The sequence below is a fragment of the Sprattus sprattus genome, assembly GCF_963457725.1.
Source record: "Sprattus sprattus genome assembly, chromosome: 3".
Lineage (NCBI taxonomy): Eukaryota > Metazoa > Chordata > Actinopteri > Clupeiformes > Clupeidae > Sprattus > Sprattus sprattus.
Window position 1 is genome coordinate 4,042,376 of NC_137922.1, and position 24,195 is coordinate 4,066,570.

Here is a 24,195-nt window from a genome sequence, read left to right on the forward strand (position 1 = left end):
ATAAAAGAACAACAACTGATGTGGCTATGGTATGTACTGTATATAAACGGAACCAGGTGCTAGAGAATATGACAAATAACTATTTAACATTCCGTATTACAAAGGAACACTCTTATTACATAAGAGACAGGCCACAGAGAACAGCCACAAAATGTTGAAGTTCACCATTCGAAGATTAGTGTAGGCCTAGAAATGCATTCGATCTGGCTTTGCAAACAAGACACATCCTACGGTGAGCAGGTCACGTGACTTGTGTTGTAGTCCGTTTAGAAACGAAAGGAACAATTTTAAACATTTGAAATTTCAAAAGGGCAAAATATGGCTTGTAATTTTTGCAGTTATGAGGTTACTGTTGAAACACTGGGATATATTTTAGGTTGACAACACTGATATGACTTTGTAGTATATTTTTTTTTTTTGAAAATGCAGTCTATAGGACTACAAAGTGACGCAGGAGTTCAGACGCCTCTATAATGCGACTACCCATAATGCCATCTTTCTCTCTTTCCCTGACTCGCCACGATGAAGTAAGTACACAGCCTCTTTATCCGTAAACATCTTATGCTTTACAGTTCATGTAACACGCACATATGGCTGTGTGACTATTTTTAAGTCAAAATTAATCGTATCACCTAATATTTTTTGGAACACAGGGTCGATTTGTGCAGTTTTAGTGGTTACAAGATCTATCCGGGCCATGGCCGACGATATGCCAGGATCGACGGAAAGGTAACCCGCGACAGCTTTTCACTATTTTACTGTGATGAAAATGACAGTGAAATAATACAATTTTAATAATCTGTGTATATATAATGTGGGATGATAAACCTCGTATTGTGTGGAATGGTGACTCATCTTACGTAGACTGGTCTTAAGACAACCAAGTTAGCGATAGCAAAATAATGCGCCATCTTGTACATTGATTGGAGTTCCTTTGACTAGTCGAAAGTAATACACAATGTTGTGTGAAATAAACATGATGCTTGCCTTGCGATTGTAGCGAATATAGTCAATGGCTGGTAAAGCTCAATGACTGGTAAATTTAATAGCAGTTTAATAACCCCACTTGAAGCTGCGGTTGTCAGATCAGGGGAAGGTCTGTGTGTTTGGACGCTTAAGGGGATCTTAGTGACCGATCTTTGCTTCAAATTACTACTGAGTAACCCTCATGTACAGTTTCAGACATGCATGCGTTTACATGCAGTGCAATAACCAGATTGTGGGAGACTGCTGTTTATGGGCAAAGTAACATAATAATCAGATTACAATTGGAAACTTTGTTGCTTTTCCATAGTGTTGCCGGTAGCTCTGCTACCCACAGTGTGAGTCGAGCTTCCACTTGGTGATGAGCTATGCCTGTGTAGCTAGCCAGTTAGCAGTATATGTCCAGCCACGTCTGTTATTACCATTAGCATACAATTTGTACCTTCTTTAGATGTAGTATTGTTCTTTGTAATTCCCATCACAAAATGGCTTGAGTACAATTCAGTAGACACCTCAGTAGACCATCACCAATATATTTGCACTGAAGCAGCTGCAGTTGTCAATCAAGGGTCTCTGATGTGCACTCACTGTCAGAAATTGAATTGGCATTTTGTATGTTGTATGGCATTGCCACCAAGTCAGTTATTACTTTGGAAAATTAATGCTTAAAAAGATGCCAACTTGGGCACATTGCAGTATGTCTTCCTGGGTAACTGTTAGCTAGTGATGCCAACACAGTTTCTCTGTTCACTTTGGTCAGGAGCTGTACAACTCAATTTTATAAGGAGTGAGTGGCTCCAGACCTTTGTAAATTAACTAATTTAAAGATGAAGGACTCTTGTCCTACTAGTGTTGATATCTTGATTGTGTAATACATCTCTGGTTCTGTCTAAGATGCTTGCAATCGTGTTTTACTATGGGCAATATGATAAAGTGCCGTTCAAAACAATCTGGCATTTGCGGTGATGACCTTGTTTTGGCCTTACTACCAATTTTGTTTGGGGTTGAGTGAAATAATGGTGTGGCTTGCATTACATTGCTTTTTAACGGCATCATATGCCAAATGATGAAACTATTCACCATCATTGGCGCTGCTCCTAATATGCACCTAATGCAAATGCTTAGAAAAGTCCATTATTTAAATAACTCAACCTATATCCAACATATTAAGTCTGAATCCACTGTTCATGCAGTTCATCCATGTTCCTCAAAATTGTGTCACTAATAGTTTGTTGCCATTGTATGTTCCTGCTGCCAGGTCTTCCAGTTCCTTAATGCCAAGTGTGAATCTGCTTTCCTGGCCAAGAGGAACCCCAGGCAGATCAACTGGACTGTCCTGTACAGGCGGAAGCACAAGAAGGGCCAGTTGGTAAGTTCTATCTGTTTGCAGTCTCGAATGCTATTGTCACACAATTATTCTTTTATTATAGTTAGTTTCTAATATGTAGGCACTCTTGAGATTCTTTTAAATGAAAAGTGCGTTAAAAATAAAATGTGTTATTATACATAAAGAGCATTGACAGAGCATTACAATATGAATCATTACATGCCTTTCTTGTGTGTTGAGAGGCTGTGCTTTCACTTGGCAACCACAATGGGCCCTATACATTTACCAATAAAAATATCCTGGTTTATCTCACCTGGTTTTAACATGTGTCCCATTTTTGATTCAATAGGAAGATATTGCAAAGAAGCGTACTCGCAGGGCTGTGAAGTTCCAGAGGGCCATTACTGGTGCCTCCTTGGCTGACATCATGGCCAAGAGGAACCAGAAGCCTGAAGTTAGGAAGGCCCAGCGGGAGCAGGCAATCAGGTGAGTGCTTGTCTACTCCTGCCTCAAGAAGAAATTGATGATCAATTAGAAACTATTGGGCTGTGTTCAGTAAATTATGATGTAGAATTTCTGCTGTTGATTCAGTAGGTTTTATGGATGTGTGTATGATTTATGAAGTTAAAAGACCAAGTGTATGTTTGGTCTACTGATTGAACTTGATGGAAACAGAACAGAAGCTCTTTTAAAAGTTCTCGGTGTATTACCATGAAGTTGACCATTGATGGAAAGTTGGGGATGTATTGTGCTGATTACAGCATAGCTTCATTGTGTTGTGACTAATGCAGAACTGGAGTTGTGACTGATGCCCTTAGGGATGTCATTTCTGTATTGTTACTGTCCATGGTGACAAGCCAGTTCTTCTTCCCATTTGCATGTGGCTAGGATGCAAACTCGCTTCTGCTACATTTGATTTCAAAATGGGTTCCCTCCTCCGTCTGTGGAGAGACTGTTGAGAGTTCTAGCAGGGTCAGTTTAGACACATTTGATCAGGCTAAAGAGCATCCATTTCGATGAGGAACTAAACCTTTGAAAATGGTCTTTCTGTTTAGAGGCATTGCTCCTCGAGATTTAATTGTCTCTTCTCTGATATGAGATGCAAGAGTGGCTGTCCATGTTTGTCCAGTGTCCTCCATCTGCCTCCTCCACTGCTGCAAACAATGATTTCAGCTTTTGCAAGAGTTATTTCCTCTTGCATAGGCATGACCTCCTACATACTGATATCAGCCTCTACACCGGCAATGTAAAACCACATGGTTGTTTAAATACACTACTCCACTTTGGATGTGAAATTCAAAGCCAAGGAGAGCGCTCCCTCCCATGATTCATTCGATTACAACCACAGTCCCTAGTTTGTCATTCATGTAATTCTAACCAGAGTTTATGGATTTAAATAGACCTTGACAATTGTGATATTAGAATGTGGTCTTGGACTAAGAAAATGGCATAGAGTAGAATTCATCTTTGAACTTAGTCCTTAATTGCGTAGCGATATATAAGTTTTAAGTCTAGCAAGAAGTGATGCTGCTGTATCAGTGATTTGACATCTCTTAAAATTGATGCGTAATAGAGGAGGCCTCATTTCTCATCTGTGTCTGTCCTTGATTAAGGAGTCGACATTTACCCCCAACAGGGTGAAGGGGTGTGACATCCGAAGTTTATAAATGACTGGCTGGACGAATTGGCTAGCTTATCAAACATCTGGGATCTGTTACATTTATTATCTCAGCATCTCTGATAAGGGATTCAAAACGAGTTTACAGTTGATTAAATCAACAAAGTTAAATGATCTTCTTGCTGCTCACAGTAAAGGGTGGCAGGGGTATAAAATGGTTGAGGTATGACAAAATATGCCTGACATTTCTCAGTTCCTAGAGAGTTAACTAAGTTCATCTGCGAGAGTATTCAGTCAACCATGACAACCTTTGGCAAAGGATGTATAAACCTAGTTAGTAGAATGTCCACTCAGTGGTGTGTCTGGTATTTATGGTATATATGTTCCTCCCACAGGGCTGCTAAGGAAGCAAAGAAGGCTAAGCAGGCAACCAAGAAGCCTTCAACTTCAAGTGCTAAGGTAAGTGATCCTTGTAGCCTTATGTTACATATTTATGCATGTTTAAGACTTTTCAGAAGTTTTATTGCCTTTTTAATTTGGTATTGCACGGACTTCAACACTCAGTGCTCTATTTGGGGGTGATTTGCCACTTCATGTGCAGAGCTTGAGTTGAGTCATGTTTGCTCTTCCTTGACATTCTCTTGTGAAATCCATTAGATTTTCCTGTAACTCCTGTACAATGCCTTGAAACCCTGTGCTGATGAGTTTTATCTCTCAAGTTTTCTGAGCAAGACATGATTTAGACCTACTACATAGCCATTTTATCAAGAGAGTAGATTTAGAAATGAGGCAATAGAAAATCCAGGGGTGAAGTGAAAGTCTCTGTCTACACTTTGTACCCACTATGCCCATGCTTAGTTTGATCAGTAGACCCAACAAAATATAAAACTTAGTAGTACACAACACAAAGTTAGTACACAATTAGATTTACTTTGGTTTTAACTGATAGTTTTTCATTGAGCTTTTTTTCTCTCCCGTTTCCTCCCACATAGGCCGCGACCAAGGCAGCACCTAAACAGAAGATTGCCAAGCAGATGAAAGTCAATGCACCTCGCGTTGGAGGAAAGCGCTAAGCCGTTGGCACCTCTTCTCGTTGTTAATAAAATACTCAAAAGTAACAGTTGTGTTTGTCTGATTTCCAATGTCCAAAGCTTATCTTTTTACAAAATGTTAAACTAAAGGTCACTTGGTCAGGTCTCTGATTAAAACTAAGCTAGTTATCGATACATGGTGATCACTAGTGTGTTGATGCAGGAATGGTCTTATGGCTTTCCAAAACCAAGATTTTGTAGTACTTCTTTAATGGACTTTCACAAGAAACTTGTAGCCTATGACTGGCATTTGATTATTATTATTATTTATTTGTTTACAATTGGGTGTGCTAACCAGCTGGCAAGTGATGTGTTGAAATTAAACCACTTCTATAGGCATGCGAGGCACTGTGTTGTCTTGTGCTTAACACTGCTGTAGAAATTATTTGTATTTTCTCTTGTACCAGTGCAGCTATGTAGTGTTGCAGTTGCGGTTTACTATTGAATCTCCAAAGGGTGAGGTTGCCCAATGGCAACGTTCTGGCAGCAGGTGCACTGTTAAGAAGTAGTCCAGCAGAGGTGTGTGGACAGATCTGAAGCATCGCTCGTAAAAAACATGAAATGCAGCCTGCTATTGGTCAGATGACACCAAGATTATAGATCTGTTAGTCTCCGAGGGGGTCCAGCCTATTGCCATGAACCTGGTCAGGACTACCACAGTCGAGGCCTAATCCTGGTAGTGAAGCATAGGGATGGGAGTATGAAGTGAGGCTGCATGAGTGCTAAAGGTGTGGGGGAGGTGACTGCTGGTACTGTAAATGGCACATGTAGCAGCTATCGCCAGCTCAGTTGGGCACTTAAATTTCCCGAACACCATGTCAGCCAACCATAACCTACCATCAACTCATTTAAACTTAACGTAGACAAAATTCCTATACACCTTGCCTGGCAGCCACTCATCATATTATGCTGATATTGATAATGCAGACATATTACCTACTGGTAATTGCTATCTGTTCATCAAATGGATGTGTACTAACCAAATGTTAATTTTACATTGATTACAGTGGACAAAGAAACGGTAAAAAAAAAAAAAATGCTTTTTTTCACTCTCCTAACATCCCTCTCCGGCTATAGATAATCTTAAGGAAATATCTTTTTAAATGGCTGCTGGTCTACTTTGTTAACCGATATGTCATATTTTAATAAGTGTATTCTTACTTATACTTGTCCAGAATAATACCCTTGCCTAAAGACGCAAAGGCTGCTTTCACTGGCTCTAATTGAAAGCCCATTTGTTTACTCCCTGCACTGTCAGAAGATTATTTCAAACCAAATTTGTAATTACTTAAGTGAAATGGTCTACTTCCAAATGCTCAGCATGCATTCAGACCAGGACATTCAACTAATACAGCACGAGTGCACATGACACTGCCAGCATTCTTTCTACTTCTTGTCAGCCATGTTGTTGTGTTTGGCAGGAGCGGGCTACAGAAGTCGCATGTTGGAGTGCTCTTAGAGGATCCTGGGTACAGCGTGGCACATGTTGCGTCTATCGCCAGCCAGTTGGGCACTGTTGTTGTATCCTGACACCCTTGCCATCCTTGTATAGCTAGAATTCTAATACACCATGTCAGCCAACCATAACTAAACATCAACTCATTAAAACTAAACATAAACAAAATTCCCATAAACCTTGCCGGGCAGATTCTCTTCTCCTTCTATATCATTTTATGATGATACTGATACTAATATGCTCTCTTATAGAGTGACCTTTGCTCACAAATGCTGATTGCTGTGAAAAAATTGTCCCTCATTACCATATCCATTAAGTTCATGCATATTAGGCAGCCAAGCTCTGCCCAATCCATTTGTCTCTTTCTTCCCCTCCTAGTCTAGACTGTCTCTGCTGAGGGATGCTGCTGTAGTCTCTCCACCTGATCCACTTGCAGAAACCCTCGGCATACACCTACCCACCCCCACCACATTTTCATGCACTTATTTAACCCCATACTCTATGCCAGCCTTTACCTGCAATGTAAATAATTGCCACCATCGAGATGTTTTCATTGTGGAGATTCATTGCATTTACTTGTAATAGTAACCTTAAAAGCACACTGTTTACAATACTCAAATGCTCTCTCCCCACCTTTTACACTGTTAATTTTGAATGCATCATGTGTATACCATATCATCTTTGTATTATATGTATTGTGTATATTTGCCAAATGTATGTCAGCAGGCTTATCCTGATACGTGTTCGAACGTGTTTTCTGCTGAGGTAGGTGTAATCTATCGGAAACATCATCTGCCAAGTCCTCCTCTTTGTTTTCGATGATATGTATTGGATCCATCTAGTCTTGCACTTCCATTAGTTTGATAATAATCTTGTTACATTGTAGGCTGTTATTTGAGTATAGGGTATTGGCATTTATGTGGTCCCATTATCTCAAATGCTCAACAACAGTATGTGTTTTTTTTCCAATCCACGAAAGAAATTCGTTTTTTTCGTCTATGATTACTGAGCAGGAGAGTTTCACCATTTTGATTGCAGAGGATGTACCCTTACAGGGTTGGGCTTTCCCTGTGACAAATGTATTAATGGCACAATATAAATTAATACAATTGAATTGAAATAGAATTTTGTGCATTTTTGCAAGCAATTTTAGTCATGTTTTGACATTGTTGGCTCAAACTCCAGGAATACAGTTGACAATGGCCGGGGGTGAAACTAAACGTTTCTCAAGGTACAATCACTTTAGTCAGGAGATGATATTTAATGTAGCATTGTAACCTGTTCCGGGACTCTGCCTTCAACAATTTTAGTGGTGAGGTCTGTAAAATCATTATTACAATCATGTGGAGCTTGTCTTTCCCCCATCTTGCATTGCACTGAATGTTCTGCTCATTCATACAGACTAGAGTTTGGAAAAATTACAATTTATTTTTAGTAGTTTAACAGATCAGAATTTACAAGTGCAAAGTACAACATCGACTTTGGCAAGCAGTGAATTACAATTGTGATTCCTGTTGTGGTTTTACAGTTTACACAGTGAAAATCATACTCTGTACTTCTTCATATTAACAGTTTGACTTGTGTCATACTGACCACATCAGTCAACTTCAAAGTAGTCATTGTTCAGCTGCAGTACAATACCGACACATTTTAATCTCTTTTTAACAGAATGTGACAAGTTGCACATATAAACATATTTATTATAAAGAACAACCTAAATATAATGTACATTAAACTTTTCATTTCACTACTGTACACTGTATACTGCATGCATTCAAGGTCTTTTAGATCACCAGTAATGTTCCTTCTAATATTCCTGTTTTTGATGACACAATGCAGCTTGTTATCAAGAGAAAAGACTCAAACCTCATATCAGGTAGTCATTGTCATTCTGTAGGTGTTCTTCTCTGATGGAGTCTGCCACCCATGTTTCCTTAACTATTTTGAACTTCCTTTTGAATAGTCTTCTGAGTTTCCTAAAATCCAGTATTCTCGTCTCTTCAGCAACAATGACATGAGACACCCCTTCTTCAAGTTTTTGAACCACAGTGCCGCCATGGAATCGGAACTCAAGTGCACATGTATCCAAGCAAGACCCAACAATAACACTGGTGGGGTCCTTAATGTCGGTGCAGCAGTCCATGTAGGCTGTGAAAGCCCTGAACATGCTCGTTGGTAGATCTTCCCAACCAAACTTCTCTTCCACGTCACCTACACTAAGCACTTGTAGACTTGAGGTGGATATCCTGCCAAAAACCTCACTTAGTTGCTGTGCATCTGTGTTGACAAAGTAGCTGTCACCATGAGGGTCGTATTCTTGGGCAAAGTGGTCCCTTGTGGACGGTGACATGTGGATCATGTGCCTTGGTTGCCATGGCACCACCTTGGTCTGGTCCAGGCATTCAAGAAGCCAACTGGCCCAAACAATATCATGCTGGTCAGAAGAGATAAGGTTTTTTACACGCATGTTCTCAACCCCTGCAATAATGCAGTACGTGTCCTTCCCTGGGTTTTGCACAATAACTCCCCCACAGCGTGCCACACCCTTCTCAAGCTCTGCCTTTGACCGTTCCTGACTACCATTAATCACACAGAACTCTACATCTTCAAACATGTCACTTTCTTTCAAAATGGCTGACAAGTCTTGAGACTTAAAGTGGTCAATAATGCCCGCAGTCTTCTTAGGCTTAGGAACAGTCTTCTTTCGTTTTTTCCGGTCAGGCTGACCTTCCTGCATCTGAAAGTGCCTGGAGGCCAGTTTTCCGGAAGCTTTACTCCGATATTGACTGAGGTCATCCAAGGTCATGCATTGGTGCCACTCCTTATCTTCCCGCATCCTCTCAATGCGAGGGAAGCGAAGTGTGCAGTTAGTCTTGTACATATCACTGCCCACAATCTCTGCTGCTTTGACTTGAATGATAACAGACTTGCATGGTTCAATGTACACCTCAGGTTTCTCAGTGGCACACAAGATGGCTGCTGGTGGATCATTTTTTCGGTACACCTTCCAATGTTTCGCCAACTTCAGACCAAGGTCATACAACTCTTTCATAGTGTAGCCAGACCCAATCCGGCAAATAGTATGGAAGACTGACGGCTTCTCACCTGCCAGGGGTGTTTCTGACACTGCACACAGGAAATGGGACATCATGCCTCCTCGCCTGCCTTTCCCCCAGTAACCACCAACTATTAGCAAGTCCAGCTCATCCATCAGGCCATCTACGTACTCTGGTTTGATTTTCAGCCATTCCTCCCCACGTTTGTCTGGTTTGTAGATTGACAAAGGGTCTTTGACCATGATACCTTCTTCACGGTTGTCAATGGCTTCATTGAGTGCATCAACGACCTGCTGTGTGGTTCTGGCCTCCACTCTGGGGACCAGCTGGATCCGACCTTTCACTGGTGTAAAGACTGTCAGAAGGGCCTCATGACGGTTTGTCAGGGGCTCATTTGCAAATTTCTGGTCATTAAGAAGTAGGATGTCAAAAACACAGAAACACGTCTGTAACTCGGAGTCCTCAATTAACCTCTTTATGTCAAATTTGCTACCTTTTTGCATAAATGTCTCAGTCGATGGGTTGTAGGCCATCATCTCACCATCCAGGATACACTGCACCACATGAGGTTTGAAAACATTGTGAATGAAAGGCGTGAGGGAGCCCTCTAGTGGGGAAGTGCCGAACTGTTGAGAGTACTCAAAGGAGTTCCGTGTATAATATTTATATACATCTCCATCTTTGTGCAGCTGGATGCGTTCTCCATCAAGCTTAGTCTCAATGAAGAACATTTTACCTACAGGCCGTCTTTCCACCTGCTGGATGCTGGCAGCAGCTGCCAACATGGGCTTAAAGGCAGAGAAGACCCCAATGGAGACCTCACTGAGGGACACAGTTGGGTCATGGAGCTTCAGACACACCTTGTTCAGGTCAGTGGTAACATTGTAGAGCTCAGGGGCATCCTTATGGAAGACCTGAAGCACAGTCTCCTTACTGATCCCAAGCTTCATGTCCTTCAGGATCATCCGGATCAGCCACTTCTGTTCCAAGGCAGAACTCTGGGTGATCAGATGGAGGAGGCTCTTCTTCACCTGGTCTTTCTGCTTTTGGCCGTTGTGTATTGCGACAGAATCAAGAAAGTCATTCACTTGTTTTATTGTTAGGTTCCCCTGGCTATCACAACGTTTCCTCAAGACGAAGTAAGCCATGCCTGCAAAGTCCCCGGTCTCTTCCTGGGAAGTTGTCGGAGCACGGTAGTTCAGCAGTTTATTGGCCTCTGGCCCATTCCTTGGAAGACCCAAGACTTCAATGTAGAGCTTGGCCAACATATTCTCTTTGATTCCATAAGCCATCCTCTCCCTTTCAAAAGGAGGAATGATGAGCCGCATAGCAGGGTAGAATGAGTCACTGGTATTAGATTTTGCTTCATACAGGGCAGCATGGAATTTTCTCCATGAATCCATAAATTCTTGCAAAGATTTGACTTTGTCTGGGCGTGTTTTTGCTCTCTGGATCTTCTCAAGGGTAGAACACAGGTGAATAAAGGGGACTTGAGCAGCCACAGAGTCCTGAGGATCAGAAATCCTCGCTGAGTTTTCTTCCATATTTGGATGAGACCTGTAGTGATACAACATAAAAGTAGTTGTGTATTAAAAGAACAGAATAAACGATAATATACCAGTATACTAATTATAATGTATTATAAAGATGATGTGTAAAAAGTCATTTTGAAAGCTCATATCTATACAATTTCGCTTGTGAACTACTAGTGTTCTGACCTGCTGCAATTTCATGGTCTGCTAGGTATTGAGAGCTCTTTCAAGTTCCAAATGCCAACTACAGTTCATCTTCTGGCTATAGACCCTGAGCCACTGCCACAGCTAGCATCACAACATCAGTGTCAACAGTCTGAATCATAATTTTCTGATAGCCATTTCTTGCCACATGATATGTTATAACATGTAACTATGGGCTTTCTCGTGTGTACATGCAATTGAGGACGGATCTGGAAGTGTTGGCATACTGAGAACTTCACATCACCTGTGACAGTGAGACATTTTGCTCCCTGTATCAAATAGAAAGCATTGTAGACACTATTCCACTCCTGTGTGCATCGTTGCACTTCTGAAATATACTACCACACCTGAAAGATTTGCATGCAAATAATGAACAAAATCTAGTCTCAGTTTTGAGAAGCGTCTGTTTAAAGATGGCCTATGGCGGCAACACTTTCTTCCCTCTCTGAAATATAAAGCATAATGCTTGCACTTTTTCACTCTTATTATGAACCAGAAACATATGTTCACATCGAAAGAACTAGATATAATATACCCACGCAATGCAGATAAATAACCGTTTAAAACAAAGCATTCCACGCAGCTGTAGTGAGTGGGGGATACTTATTGGCCATCATGGAGCCGACAGACAGTTGTGTAGGGCACCTGACAATGGCGTTAACCAACATAAATCCCTGAATGTCTTAATGTTTGGCCCTGGTGTACAGAGGATGGCAGCGCAGCCAGTGGCTTCGCCTCAAGACAATGTATTTAAATACACCATGGCATTATGAAAGACTGGTCCTAACACATTCTACACCAATGATGGAGCTCTAGGCCAACATATACAGTAATTCTCCAAGCCAATCTACACTTGTCCTTATTTCTAAACACTACATTGGTCAGCAAGCATATGACATGAGGCTGATTCAAGAAACAGCTCCCTCCCTAAAAAAAAAACAGCATTCATTTTTTTTTTTTTTACATGTAAAATATGAACTATGTTCTGGTCAGTATGTATTCACAAACATACGGGTCAGAGCACCTCCCAAGAATAGGTGAAACCCCAAGGCCATTGTCGCAATTCATTACAATATTAAAATATACTGTAAACTGTCTTAAAGCATTTGTGCAGACAGGATGGTCTGTATAGACATACTAAAATAGCATGGCATACAGACAAGCATAAATTAAAAAGGAGAAGTGTGTCCCAGCTCCTAGACATAATTTAAGTTAAATGTATGCTTCCTTAGCAATCTAAAACCTCTTCTGACGAAGACATTATTCCCTTCAGCTATGACACTGTCTGACACTCCCCTCTTGAAGTTTTAAAACATTGATTTGAACTAGATTAAGATTGACTAATCTGCGCAAACGTAAACAAATGGCACCGGATAACTTGACCTATAGTTAAACGGCAACACCCGTGGCAAGATGACAGTCTTGTAAACAAGACAACACAATCTACAGACACCTAGGCGATTTCGCACGCATAACCTTATTACGATGAACGACCTGAATACATGCCCTAACAAAAGCAGGAAGTTATCAACTGAGGTTGGCAAAAACAATGGCTACCTACCTATAAAACTTAGGTTAACGAAAAGTTTTAGTTTGGATTAAAAAACATAGCAATTTACCCAATCTACCTGCGTAGTATCGGAGGCGTTGTGAATGGAATTTCTAGAAATGGTTGGCTTGGTTGTCTTTACTAGCAACCTGCCCGACCCAAAATTAGTTTGGAGCGTTTGCTGTCAATGGTGTTTCTTCTTCTCCTTCTTTACAGTTTTATGGCGGTTGGCAACCAACTGAACGGTGCATTACCGCCACCGACTGGGATGGAGTGTGTATCAGGAGATTTTGGTAGGTACTACTTCAAGTATTTAAATAAACAAACAAAACAAACATAAAATAAAACAAAATAAATCAATACAAATAAAATATATAAATACAAATAAATATATAACAAGATTTTAATTCTCTTGTCTAATTCGATGTCTTTCAAAAACTTAAGAACATAATGATAATACTTGCTATACATTTTCCCTAGTAGACCTTGTAATGTAAAATTATTTAGTTTGACCTTCCTGAGTGATTGTATAAGATGATTCCTTTCTTGGCTACATTTTGTGCAATGAAATAAAATGTGTTCTACAGTTTCTAATTGATGGCAAAATTGACAGTTCCCAGTTGGATGTTTCCCTATTATATGCAAAGAAAAGTTTAATCCTGTGTGTCCTATGCGTAGGCGTGTAATTATATTGTCCTCTCTTCTACTCCTACATTCTATCCTTCCATTATTATCCACTTCTGGCTGAATTTGATACAAATGTCTCCCCTTGTCATGATCCACCCAATACTCCTGCCATCTTGACCTTGCATATGATTTAATACATTTCTTGGCTTCAGCTTTACAAAAGGGAACTTGCAATACTCTATTGAATTTCAGTGTTTGTTTTGCCATTTTATCAACCTCCTCATTCCCCTTCACTCCAACATGAGCAGGTACCCAAAGAAAAACTGACTTTAACCTCCTTCACCTTCAGCTTATACAAAACCATGTTCATTTTATTAACTATATCATTTCTTATTGATTTTCCATATTTCATGCTTTCTAAAGCTGAATAGCTATCAGATATGATTACAATATCCCCTGAGCCATTTCCCATTGCAGGGCCAACAAAATTGCCACCAACTCAGCAGTATACACTGATAAATGATCAGTTATTCTTTCTTGGCATATAATCCCTCTCACTGGTATATAGGCTGCTGACCCAGTTCGTCCTGTTTTTGGATACTTGGACCCATCTGTAAATATATGAGTATGATTTAAAGGCAACCAGTGCAATTTTCGAGGCTTAAAAATAAACATTCAATTTCTAGTCTTTTTTACACGTAGTAAGTTTCAATAACTCCATACCATTTCATATCGACATTCAAGGAGCAAAGATGAGACGTCATTGTATGGTGAGAAATCGATAACAACAACAATCGCCGCCATTTTCTTTATTTATTGGTGCCCACAATAAATAAAGCAGGATTCCAGTCAATGGAAAAATGGCTTCTCCCCACCGGCAATTGTTGTTGTTTACGATTAATATACATTCAGATGTGCAAAATAACTTAAACAAACACACTTTTTACATAGGGACAGAATGTAGAACACCTTTCCTTAATCAGTATTGATTTAGGATGTTCAGTCATTACATTCTAAAATAATAGTGTGGTGAAGTTAAGAATGCTTGTAGTAGCTCTCTTTATACACGACTCACCGTCACTACAATGATTTGTCAAATTTGCAGGAAAGTTGCGGTGATGTGTTAAAATTGCTACGTCGTGCTGAATTCGCGGGTAATTGTTGAATTCGCATGAATTGACGCAATCGCAAAATCCTGGAGGGTCTGAAAATGCAAGAGTTATCCATGCATTGTCATACTCTTCCAGTACTACTTTGCCTCAGTAGAGAGGTGTCATTGCAAGGAATGAGAGCATGTGATATGAAATGTGTATTGCCTAATTTTCTCATTGCTATTTTTTTTTTTTTCAATGTTTGCTTTGGGCAAAAAAAACCTTATAAAAACCAAAACTATAACTATGTATGAATACTATACCATTATACTATAATAACTATATTTCCATCAGAGGAGAAGCCTTTCGATTTCTCTGCAAGGACAGCCCATTCTCTGTAGAGGTGTGGCCAGTCCAGAGTCTCAAAGTCTGCGTCTGCTTTTCTTTCATACAGATATCCATGATGGCTGTGGTTAACAGATGTCTGAAGGTCCTCTTCATCGGAATAAACATCATACACATAGTAAGTTTCATTGTTGTCTGAACTGCTTGCATGCCCTTCAAATTAAATGTATACACTGAAAAATGGCATTGTTTTACCGATGCATTGCCATCCAACATCTTGCCTATAACTTCTCTTGTTTCCTTTAGATTTTAGCTGGTGTGATTTTTACACTAGCTATTATTCTGGGCACTAACATAACAAATCAGTTTCGTGGCAAGGTAAATATACACATTGTAGCATATTCTTTCTCAGTTTTTCAAAAATGTCTGAACCACACTTACTCTATGCATATTCATTATATCCAGACGTTTGAGGTGCTGAATAACACAGAGTAATCCTTCAACACTTTTTAGGGACAAGATGTGGGGCGTGGAATGATAGAAGCACCAATCTGGCTACTGGGTTCAGGTGTCTTGGTGGTGGCTAGCCTTGGTATCCATGGTGCCAGAAAAGAGAAGAAGTGGCCCCTGATCTCGGTAAGGATAATACATTTACATTTGCATAATGATTTAGCAACATCATCATCCCAACAAATGGATTTTCAGCTACAAATTTGTATTCTCCATTGAAGATGTGAAATAATTATGCAAAATCTGTAGGTCAATCCTTGATATCCCTTTTTAGTTCATTACAGCAAACGTGATTGGTCTGACAATAGTGCTAATGCTGGGGGCACAGTTTGCCAAAGCAAAAATACTGGTAAGTGTGTTTTGCTACTCAAAATGTATTCAATAGCCTACTCTCATGCATACTGAAGCACATTAAATGGACCTACTGTACTATTATTTACTATGATGTAAATATTGCCCAAGAACTGATATGTGAACATGACTTATCATGTCAAAACGTTTAATGGTACACAAAAATATGCTATGGTACAAATATACAAATTATTGGAATGACGAAAGTACAGAGATAATATTTATGTTTGAAATTAGAAATAACAAACGATCCTTACACCACATTTGGCCTTAAGCCTGCAGTGTTTTTACAGACCAAATTATACAAATAATACACTTTCTATGTTCACTTTCTAATTCTGCACTATGTAGCATTTTAAAAGCAAACAAATAGTGCAATATGAAAAGAATATTCATCTGAGATATTTAGCTTCCTAACTTGTTCCATTTCATTTGACCAGATTCATCTTTAAACCATATGCATTTTTATGTTTAAATTATTATTTTTGTTTTATTATCTTTGAATGACAGTTTAGCCAGTTGTTGCCACATTATGCTTGGAGTCTCAATGCTGGATTGGCTGTCAGCTTTAGCCTTGCTGCCTTATGGGTAAGAAAAACTTTATTATTGTCACAGCACCACATTCAAACTATTAAAGATTCTTAAAGAGAGCATGGTGGGAGGTGAAGCTACCTGCTTCAACAGTACATCAGTATCAAGACTACAACAATTAACATGAACAATTTGCTATTTTGTTTCACGGATATAACTTATTTTGGAAATCCTTTTCAGTTCACCACGATTATCCTGGCAGCCATGATCATGCATCAGCTCCACAGCCGGCAGCCGGCCATGTCAGATGTTGAGGGTAAACCCCCAGGATACACTCAGATGTGCCCAATGAGCAGCAAGTCAGCAGAGAGCTTGACACGCAGGATTCTACCAAATTACCACACAGCTAATGACACAGAAAGAAATACATATGACTAACAATTAAGTCAAAATGTCTGTGATGTATCTGAAAAATCTCTGCCTCTCACTCTCTCTCTTACACACACACACAAACACACACACACAATGGCAAATATTAAAGAAATACATATGACTAAGAATACGCCTGTGTGTGATTTATATGAACAGGTCTCTCTCAAATCTCTCTTCTCTGGCATAGACTAGACCATTTATGACAATTAAGTATTGAGCTGCCATCAAGAGTGCATCATAACACAGAAATAGCTATAAATAGCTACTCTAGATGACAGACCTAAAGTACAGAATTTTAGCATTATTTTATATTTCTACATGCATCACAATTCATAATCCGTAGTTCTTGCTAACCCTGAAAGACGCGCACGTTGCAAAGCCACCACTTATCGTTATCAATATCTGACTAAACATCGTGATAAATTCCAGATAACGACATACACATTGGCATTGACTTGTCCAACTGTCTGACAAGAAGGTGTCCACATTCACATCATTCCTGTTTAAGGGCATGGGAGGCAGCTAAATGATTAGCCCAATATCAGTTTTTGTGGTGTATTTCATTGCTGATGACTGATCTGCAAACACAATATAAGAGACTGAACAAAATAATGCTATGACCTAAAACGAATTGAAGACAGGAATGGAATTATTAGTCTATTGGATAGCTAGCCTAACTATCGTTGACGTCAGGGCAGTTGCAAGTGCTAGCCAAACTTAAGGCTGATTCATGCTTCCTTACGTAAGCGTAAGCGCAAGCGCAAGAGGCCGCGCAAGCCCCTTGCGCGACCCTTGCGCGACTTCTTACGTCTTGCGTGCGTCGGCCCCTTTTTCTAGACTTGCGTCATTTTTTACGTAAGCCCTTACGCGAGCCTCGCAGCCTGCATTCTATCAACGAATGATACGAGATGAGGTTACTAAAATATTCTGCATGTCTACTCAGTTTTACAGTGCTTCCCAAGTAAAGGTTTGAAAAGAACTTCAAGCTTCAGACTTTCTGTTAGGGAACCTGTTATCTATCTGCAGAGCAAATGTCAGGCTCATACAAAAACATTAACGTGAATTACTTGATGCTAATACCTAGCGCGGTGTCTATAGGATTTTCCATATACGTTAGCATTAAGCTAACGTATTTTCTACCACAGTTAAACATGCAATACTATGTGATTGTTTTTAGAAAACGAATGTTACGTGATGAGATTACTCAAATGTAGTCTGCATGTCTGCTCAGTTTAACAGTGCTACCCAAGCAAAGGTTTGAAAAGAACTTCAAGCTTCAGACTTTCTGTTAGGGACACAGCTTTCTATCTGCCAGGCAAATGGCAGGCTCATGACAACACGCGCAACCTTTGGGAGCATGAACTGCACCGAGTAAATTTTGCGCAACCGTTAACCCCCAACGCTGTAGCAAGCAGCCGCCTTTAAGGCTGATTCATGCTTCCTTACGTAAGCGTAAGCGCAAGCGCAAGAGGCCGCGCAAGCCCCTTGCGCGACCCTTGCGCGACTTCTTACGTCTTGCGTGCGTCGGCCCCTTTTTCTAGACTTGCGTCATTTTTTACGTAAGCCCTGTAGTCCTGAATTAGCGTTTTGTGTTAAACTGAAATAGCCTAGTCACTTATGAATAGTATAACACTCATGTGCGCTTTCAGTTTACCTTAACTGGAAGGCAGGGCTTCCCTATTTCAGGGTATACTGTCTTTAGACAGGTGGGGTTTTGCTTACAGTACCAAAAACTAGTTAGGCCCAGCAGAATGGCAGCTGGACCTAAGCAGACATTCAGACTCTGGCTAAAAGGGGTTGTTTCCCTATTTGGGTAGTGTTAGAGACAAGTCATATGTGGAGGTAAAATTACATACTATTCTGGGATTTCTGATAGGTATAAGAACAGTGTGTATTCTGTGGCTAGTTAGATCTTGGATTCCGGAGTCCTGTCTCCACGTCTTCGGCGTGTGTATGTTATTAAACCAGCTCCAATTCTCCTCAATCTTGATGGCTCTTGGCTCTTTTGATTATCGAACTCAGATCTAGTACAAAGTATTACCAATTCTCTACATCATAGTTGTCGACCGCGAAAGGTACTGAATAAGGACAAAGAAAGCGTCAGGAGATGTGGTTTTCGCCGCCTGGCTCTCGTTCAGCTGCAAGCGCGCATTTAATTAGGTAAGGATGGCATACTTTTGCTAAAATATATGCAGCTGAGTGAAGTCAGAAGCGATTACGGCTATCCTGACGTAGTCCTCAGTTAAAGAATTCTAAATTAAAGAGTCTTAAGGTTGAGGAACATTGGAATACCTGGTAATAATATGTCTTATGTTTGTAGAACGTGTATGTTTGTATACTAATGTCTTGGTGAAGTTTGTTGAAGTGTATGTTTGTATACCAATGTCTTGGTGTGTACGTATTGTGTATATCGTGTCTAAAGTGAAAGTTTACGAGTGAGAGGAGTTCGCCGTGCTTTCGGTTAAATGGTATGATGTTATGCGCTGATAGTGTTTAGAACTCCACTTCCCAGCATGCTTAGAGTTACGCATGCGCAGTAGGTGTACAAACGCTACAGGCATATACGGTAGGAAAAACGTTGGTATATTTCTTTAGAATAAAGGTTCGGTATGTGCAGATTGGAGAAGAGCTCTCTGCGAGAAAGAATAATTGCAGGTTGAAGATGAGCTCCTTACATTGTGAGAATGGTTGTGGGCCTGAGTTACGAGTGGATGGTAGCCTATAGTAACGAGTCCGAGCGGACAACAAGATGCGTCAACTCAACTCAACCTTGTGGACACAGGAGGGAATTACAATTGAAAGAATGCGTTTCAGACAGACCGACCGACCGACAGGCGGACGGACATACCCTCTTATAACGATGCCGGACGCATCTAAAAACGGATAGGAGAGGATCTCTGTTGATTAACGTGATAATTAAAGAAAGGTGTTTAATGTACAAAGAAAGGTGATAGTTAAAGAAAGTTGATTGTGAGATCTCTGCGTTGAAAAAGTATGTTAAATTGTGAAAGTGTTAAATGTTAGGCCTATGTGTTGTTTAAGTCATTGGAATAAAACATAAAGATAAAAGAATATATGTTTTTTGTTTGTATCAGCGTCTATGTTTTCGGTGTTTACGGAATGAATGGAACTCTCTGTTTTTAGGTATAGCCTAATGAATAGATTTAGAGGACTAACCGTGTGTAATGTATAGATATATGGAACTCTCCGTATATTAAGATATGTACGGATTTGGAGGAATGTATCGCGTCTAGTGAAGGTTACGGATGAGAAAATTGCGGTGAGCGGCCATCACATTTTTTGTAAAGGTTACGGATGAAAGATTTCATTCCGGGTGGAGGCAAGAGGATCTTGCATTTGTTTTTTAATTACGGATGAGATGATTTCATGCCGTGTCACCGCAAGAGGATCTTGCATTTATTAATTACGGATGAGATGATTTCATGCCGTGTGACTACAAGAGGATCTTGCATTTTTTAATTACGGATGAGATGATTTCAGGCCGTGTGATTATTGAGAGGATCTCAACATTGATAAGGCTTGGGTGTGCAGAGTGAAGGTAACAGGACTTCTCTGCGAGTGAGAAAGTGTGCAAATTAGGAGAGGAACTCCTTGCAAACGTATGACTGTGTGTGGGCCTGGGAAAGTGAATGTACAGCCAGTGGAAATATATGCAGATTATATAAAGTGTAGCGCTATGAGTAATGCTCTCTTCGGTAAAGAGTGTGGTATTTATGTTATGTGTAGTTTCAAAGAATGACGATTCGGTGAAATATTGTAAGTTGAAGTATTAAGCATTTAAACTGAAAATAAGGTAAATACATTTAACACATAAGGTACAAAACACAAAGGTGCTGGGAGATAGTATTGACACATTTCCTTAGGCAACAGACATATAAACACCACACGCAGTTGTTCAGTTATGAATTGTCAATGAATCATAAATGAGAAATTGTCATTGAAATGAGATTGTCATTGAATATTCCTTTAAAGGTAATTGCGTGACTGGTGGAGAAAGCAGATAAGAGACTGCATTGTGAGTATAGTGAATTCTAGAGAATTTGAGATTGTTGTTGTTATAAAGTTTAAAATATAAGTTTTAGAGGTGTTTTTAAGTTTTTGGAAGAAACATAAGCTAAAACGAATACATTAAGAAATTGAATTTAGGGTTTAAATTGGAAGACTTGTATGATGATAAGCAGTAGGCTACATTATAGGTTATTGTGAGTATTTTTAAATTGGCAAAAATATTAGGTGATCGTAAGAAATTTAAATGTGGGGCAGCGAGATTACTAAATTGTTTGTTGAGAAAATTATATGTGGAAAAGACATTGTAATTAATGTTATTTGACAGAATTGTGAGTAGGGGGAAAAAAGTAAGGGCCATATCATCCTGCCATACGAGTTATTTTCTGTCATCAAGGGAGAGAGACAGAGGGACAGCGCGTAGGAGAAGCAGAGAAAGGAGGGGTTAGCCCCTCCCGTACTGCTCCTTGTCACACAGAGGAAGAGGAAAAATCCTTGAGTAAGCTTTAAGCAAAGAATTATTTTTCAAAGTACAGTAATATAGTTTAAAGTATACGGTTGTAGTCAGAAAAGAGAGAGAGGAATAATTATAATACATAGAGCTGTGGTAAAATTTGAATTCAAAGGATGGCGTGGGAAGAAATAAGCAAATTGTATGTGTTGGAAGCAAGTGAGAAACTAGGCATTAGCGCTGCATTTTGGTCTCTGGCTGATGACACAATAATAGCGGGGGAAGATTATAGATACTACAAAGGAAGATTTGACAAAATTGAGACAAAAGATCAGCGCACCACCAGATAAGATTAGAGATAAATTTGGAAAATGGACAGAATCTGGGTGTATCTGTAAGGTAGTTTATGTGCTACGCCTCTAGGTAGGCTGGCAGGCGTGTTTATATTTTGTTCGCGCTGGGGTGTTTGTACCTCGGGGTGACCCGTACAGTTTGAGGAGCTCTGATGTCAGAGATGCGTTGAATGAATCGGTGAGTGTGTGTGTTAGATGAAGGAGATAGATGCTGTGTGGAATACAATAAATCTTGCCACCATTGCGAAACCTCCTTTTCATCTCCTGTGTTAAATACTTTGAACGACGCCCAACCACCCGTTAACATAGATTACTAGAAAACAACGTAGAGTTTCAGTGGGCCGTTGACTAACTGGAGAGAGAGGGTTACATATAAGAATATGGCGTCATTAACAAATACTATGAGAAGTTTTGGGGTAAGATAGATGAAATAATTGTTCTTATTAATGGATTTGTGACGGAAACAATAAAACAGGATTGCTCAAAGGCAGACATGGAGCACTTGATAAAGAAAATTGTGAAAGAAGAGACATTGATTTTAATGCTTTAAGTCCAGGAAAATAGGATTAGGACAAAAGTTATTTGATATAATGATAAGGCAATTGAGAAGTTTGTGGAGAATGCAGGCTGGGGTGTGGGGATGTCTGAGTGTTGGAGACAGTCCAGAAAAGGGAACAAGATAAAAAGCATTATAACTTAAAGTAAACAGTAATTGATGGGGATCTGTAAATATAACTTTTGGATAACTTTAGTAGGGAGGTGGAAAAGGAAAAGTTCCACAGCCAGATTTGTTAACACTAGTGCTCCCATTAAGGTTTAAACAGGAGTAAAAGAGACAGCACATAGTCCATTAGGGAAAGTGTTGAGATAATTCAAGAATAGAGAAAACAGAGAAGGCTGTAATTAAGAATCAGAAATAGCAGGAAAATGCTTTATAACAGAGCTGAGTAGAAATACATTCTGAGGGGAGTGTAGATAGAAAAGAATAAAGAAAGGCCAACACATATAACCTATTGACTGTGGGGACATCAGGTTGTGGCTGGGCTGACCTCTACTACCCATGTGTGCAAGAAAGTGCTCCAATACAACTCGTCTGGAAAGAGAGATGGAAAGAAAACATCTTGCTTGGATCTATGCCTAAGATCTGAATGCAAAACTAACTGGACTATGTGAGAAGGACAAAGATAGCTCAGGCCCTTGCATCTGGCCTGAGACTTCAACTCATGTCTGCTTGGCGTCTCACAGCAATCCCCTCCCAAAGAGTTTCATGGCACATCACGCCCAGCCAATGAACAATCCAACTGGACACAGCCATCTTGACAGTGGCAGCAGCCTTCAGAGGGAGAAGGGGGTGAAGGGAGGTGGCAGGTGAATAGGCCTCCGACATGACCACCCACACAGCAAGGACTTCTCTCAAGTATATGCGCTATATGGTGGGACGAGGGTATGCTCAGCCATGAATTGGTGAAACCAGGGGGTCTAGTTTCCCTGTACTGGGGTGTGTAGTATTAATAAAAGGCCTAGTGAATTCTACAATTCCAGTATCAATTAAAATGAGTGGGAAGGAAGTAAGGATGCCCATATTAACTTAAAATCATACTCATATTAATTTATTAGAGAAATATGTGTTTTGCCGTAGGAGAATTTAAATTGAGTGTGCCCTGGATGGACTTTCTTTGACTAATCAGACACCATGCCTCACAATGGTTCTCCAAGCACTTCTTACGCCGCAAATGTAATCAAACCAAGCTGATAGAGAACTTCACTGCAGGTAACATGATGGTCCTTCAGACTTTTGTTACACCTACAAAACACAGGTTTAGAGTAAATGATCCTTATTGATAGTGAGTATAGCCATTATATGTCATATAAAGATAGGGTTAAAAAGGGGTTTAAAAGATGAGATGATGCTCAACACAAACACTTAAAATAGATTAACTAGATATGCATTTAGAATTTGAAAATTAGACATGGTAAACAGGAGAAATACGGAGAAAATAGAGACATGGAGAAAAGAGGAGTAGAGTATTGAAAGTTTCTCTTATCAGTATTCTTATTTATACAAAGTGCAGGCGTCAGTGAAACTTAGAACTAGGCCATTAGGGGTATGGAGGTATATGTCTTATGTAAAAGACAAGGAGGTTTGAAGGAGTTTTGGAATGGTTGGCTTGAGATTAAGGGGGTGTCGGGTGAGAACACATATTCCAATAAGGAATCACAGTTTAGGGTGTATATGGGGAGTTTCGGTAATATAAGTGGGATTGTATGGATGTGTGTAATTCAAAGTTTTGTGGGTATGCTTGTGTGTTTGTGTGATGAAGATAGGTATGTGTGGTTTTTGTTCAGCTATCGCACACTGGATAAGACATGTAGCAGTATTGAAGTTGCTGTTCTTCTGAGTGACAGGAAGGGGCGTGTCTGTGAGCCCGTGAGGAAAAATGAGAATCTTCCAAACAGTGAAGATGTGAGAGGGGAATTGTGTTAGTTTTATGTTAACACATGAAGGTATATTTGAATATATGTGGTTTTAAGTGTCTCTTACAGGCTTGGCTGTAATATCTACACTAAGGGGTTTTTGTTGAGGAACAGAAATGGCATCAAGGGAAGGTATGCCACGGGTAATTGTACTTTCAGTGGGTGAGGGGCATGAGGTAGGAATGC

General features: G+C 39.9%; 2 protein-coding genes across 2 annotated transcripts; one reads left to right on the forward strand and one right to left on the reverse strand.

The window, feature by feature from the left end:
• Nucleotides 1-485: 485 nt before the first annotated feature.
• rpl24 (ribosomal protein L24) lies at nt 486-5,047 on the forward strand. The gene is made up of 6 exons (XM_080834234.1): nt 486-527; nt 654-729; nt 2,243-2,353; nt 2,661-2,797; nt 4,325-4,388; nt 4,922-5,047. The coding sequence occupies exons 1-6, from the start codon at nt 523-525 to the stop codon at nt 5,000-5,002; spliced, it is 474 nt and encodes a 157-aa protein (XP_080690360.1). The 5' UTR covers nt 486-522; the 3' UTR covers nt 5,003-5,047.
• Nucleotides 5,048-7,884: 2,837 nt separating this feature from the next.
• On the reverse strand, nt 7,885-12,966 carry lig4 (ligase IV, DNA, ATP-dependent). Its single transcript, XM_080835260.1, has 2 exons — nt 12,897-12,966; nt 7,885-11,089 (listed from the first exon to the last, which is right to left on the reverse strand). Exon 2 carries the CDS (start codon nt 11,074-11,076, stop codon nt 8,344-8,346), a length of 2,733 nt encoding a protein of 910 aa, XP_080691386.1. The 5' UTR covers nt 11,077-11,089; nt 12,897-12,966; the 3' UTR covers nt 7,885-8,343.
• Nucleotides 12,967-24,195: the final 11,229 nt, after the last annotated feature.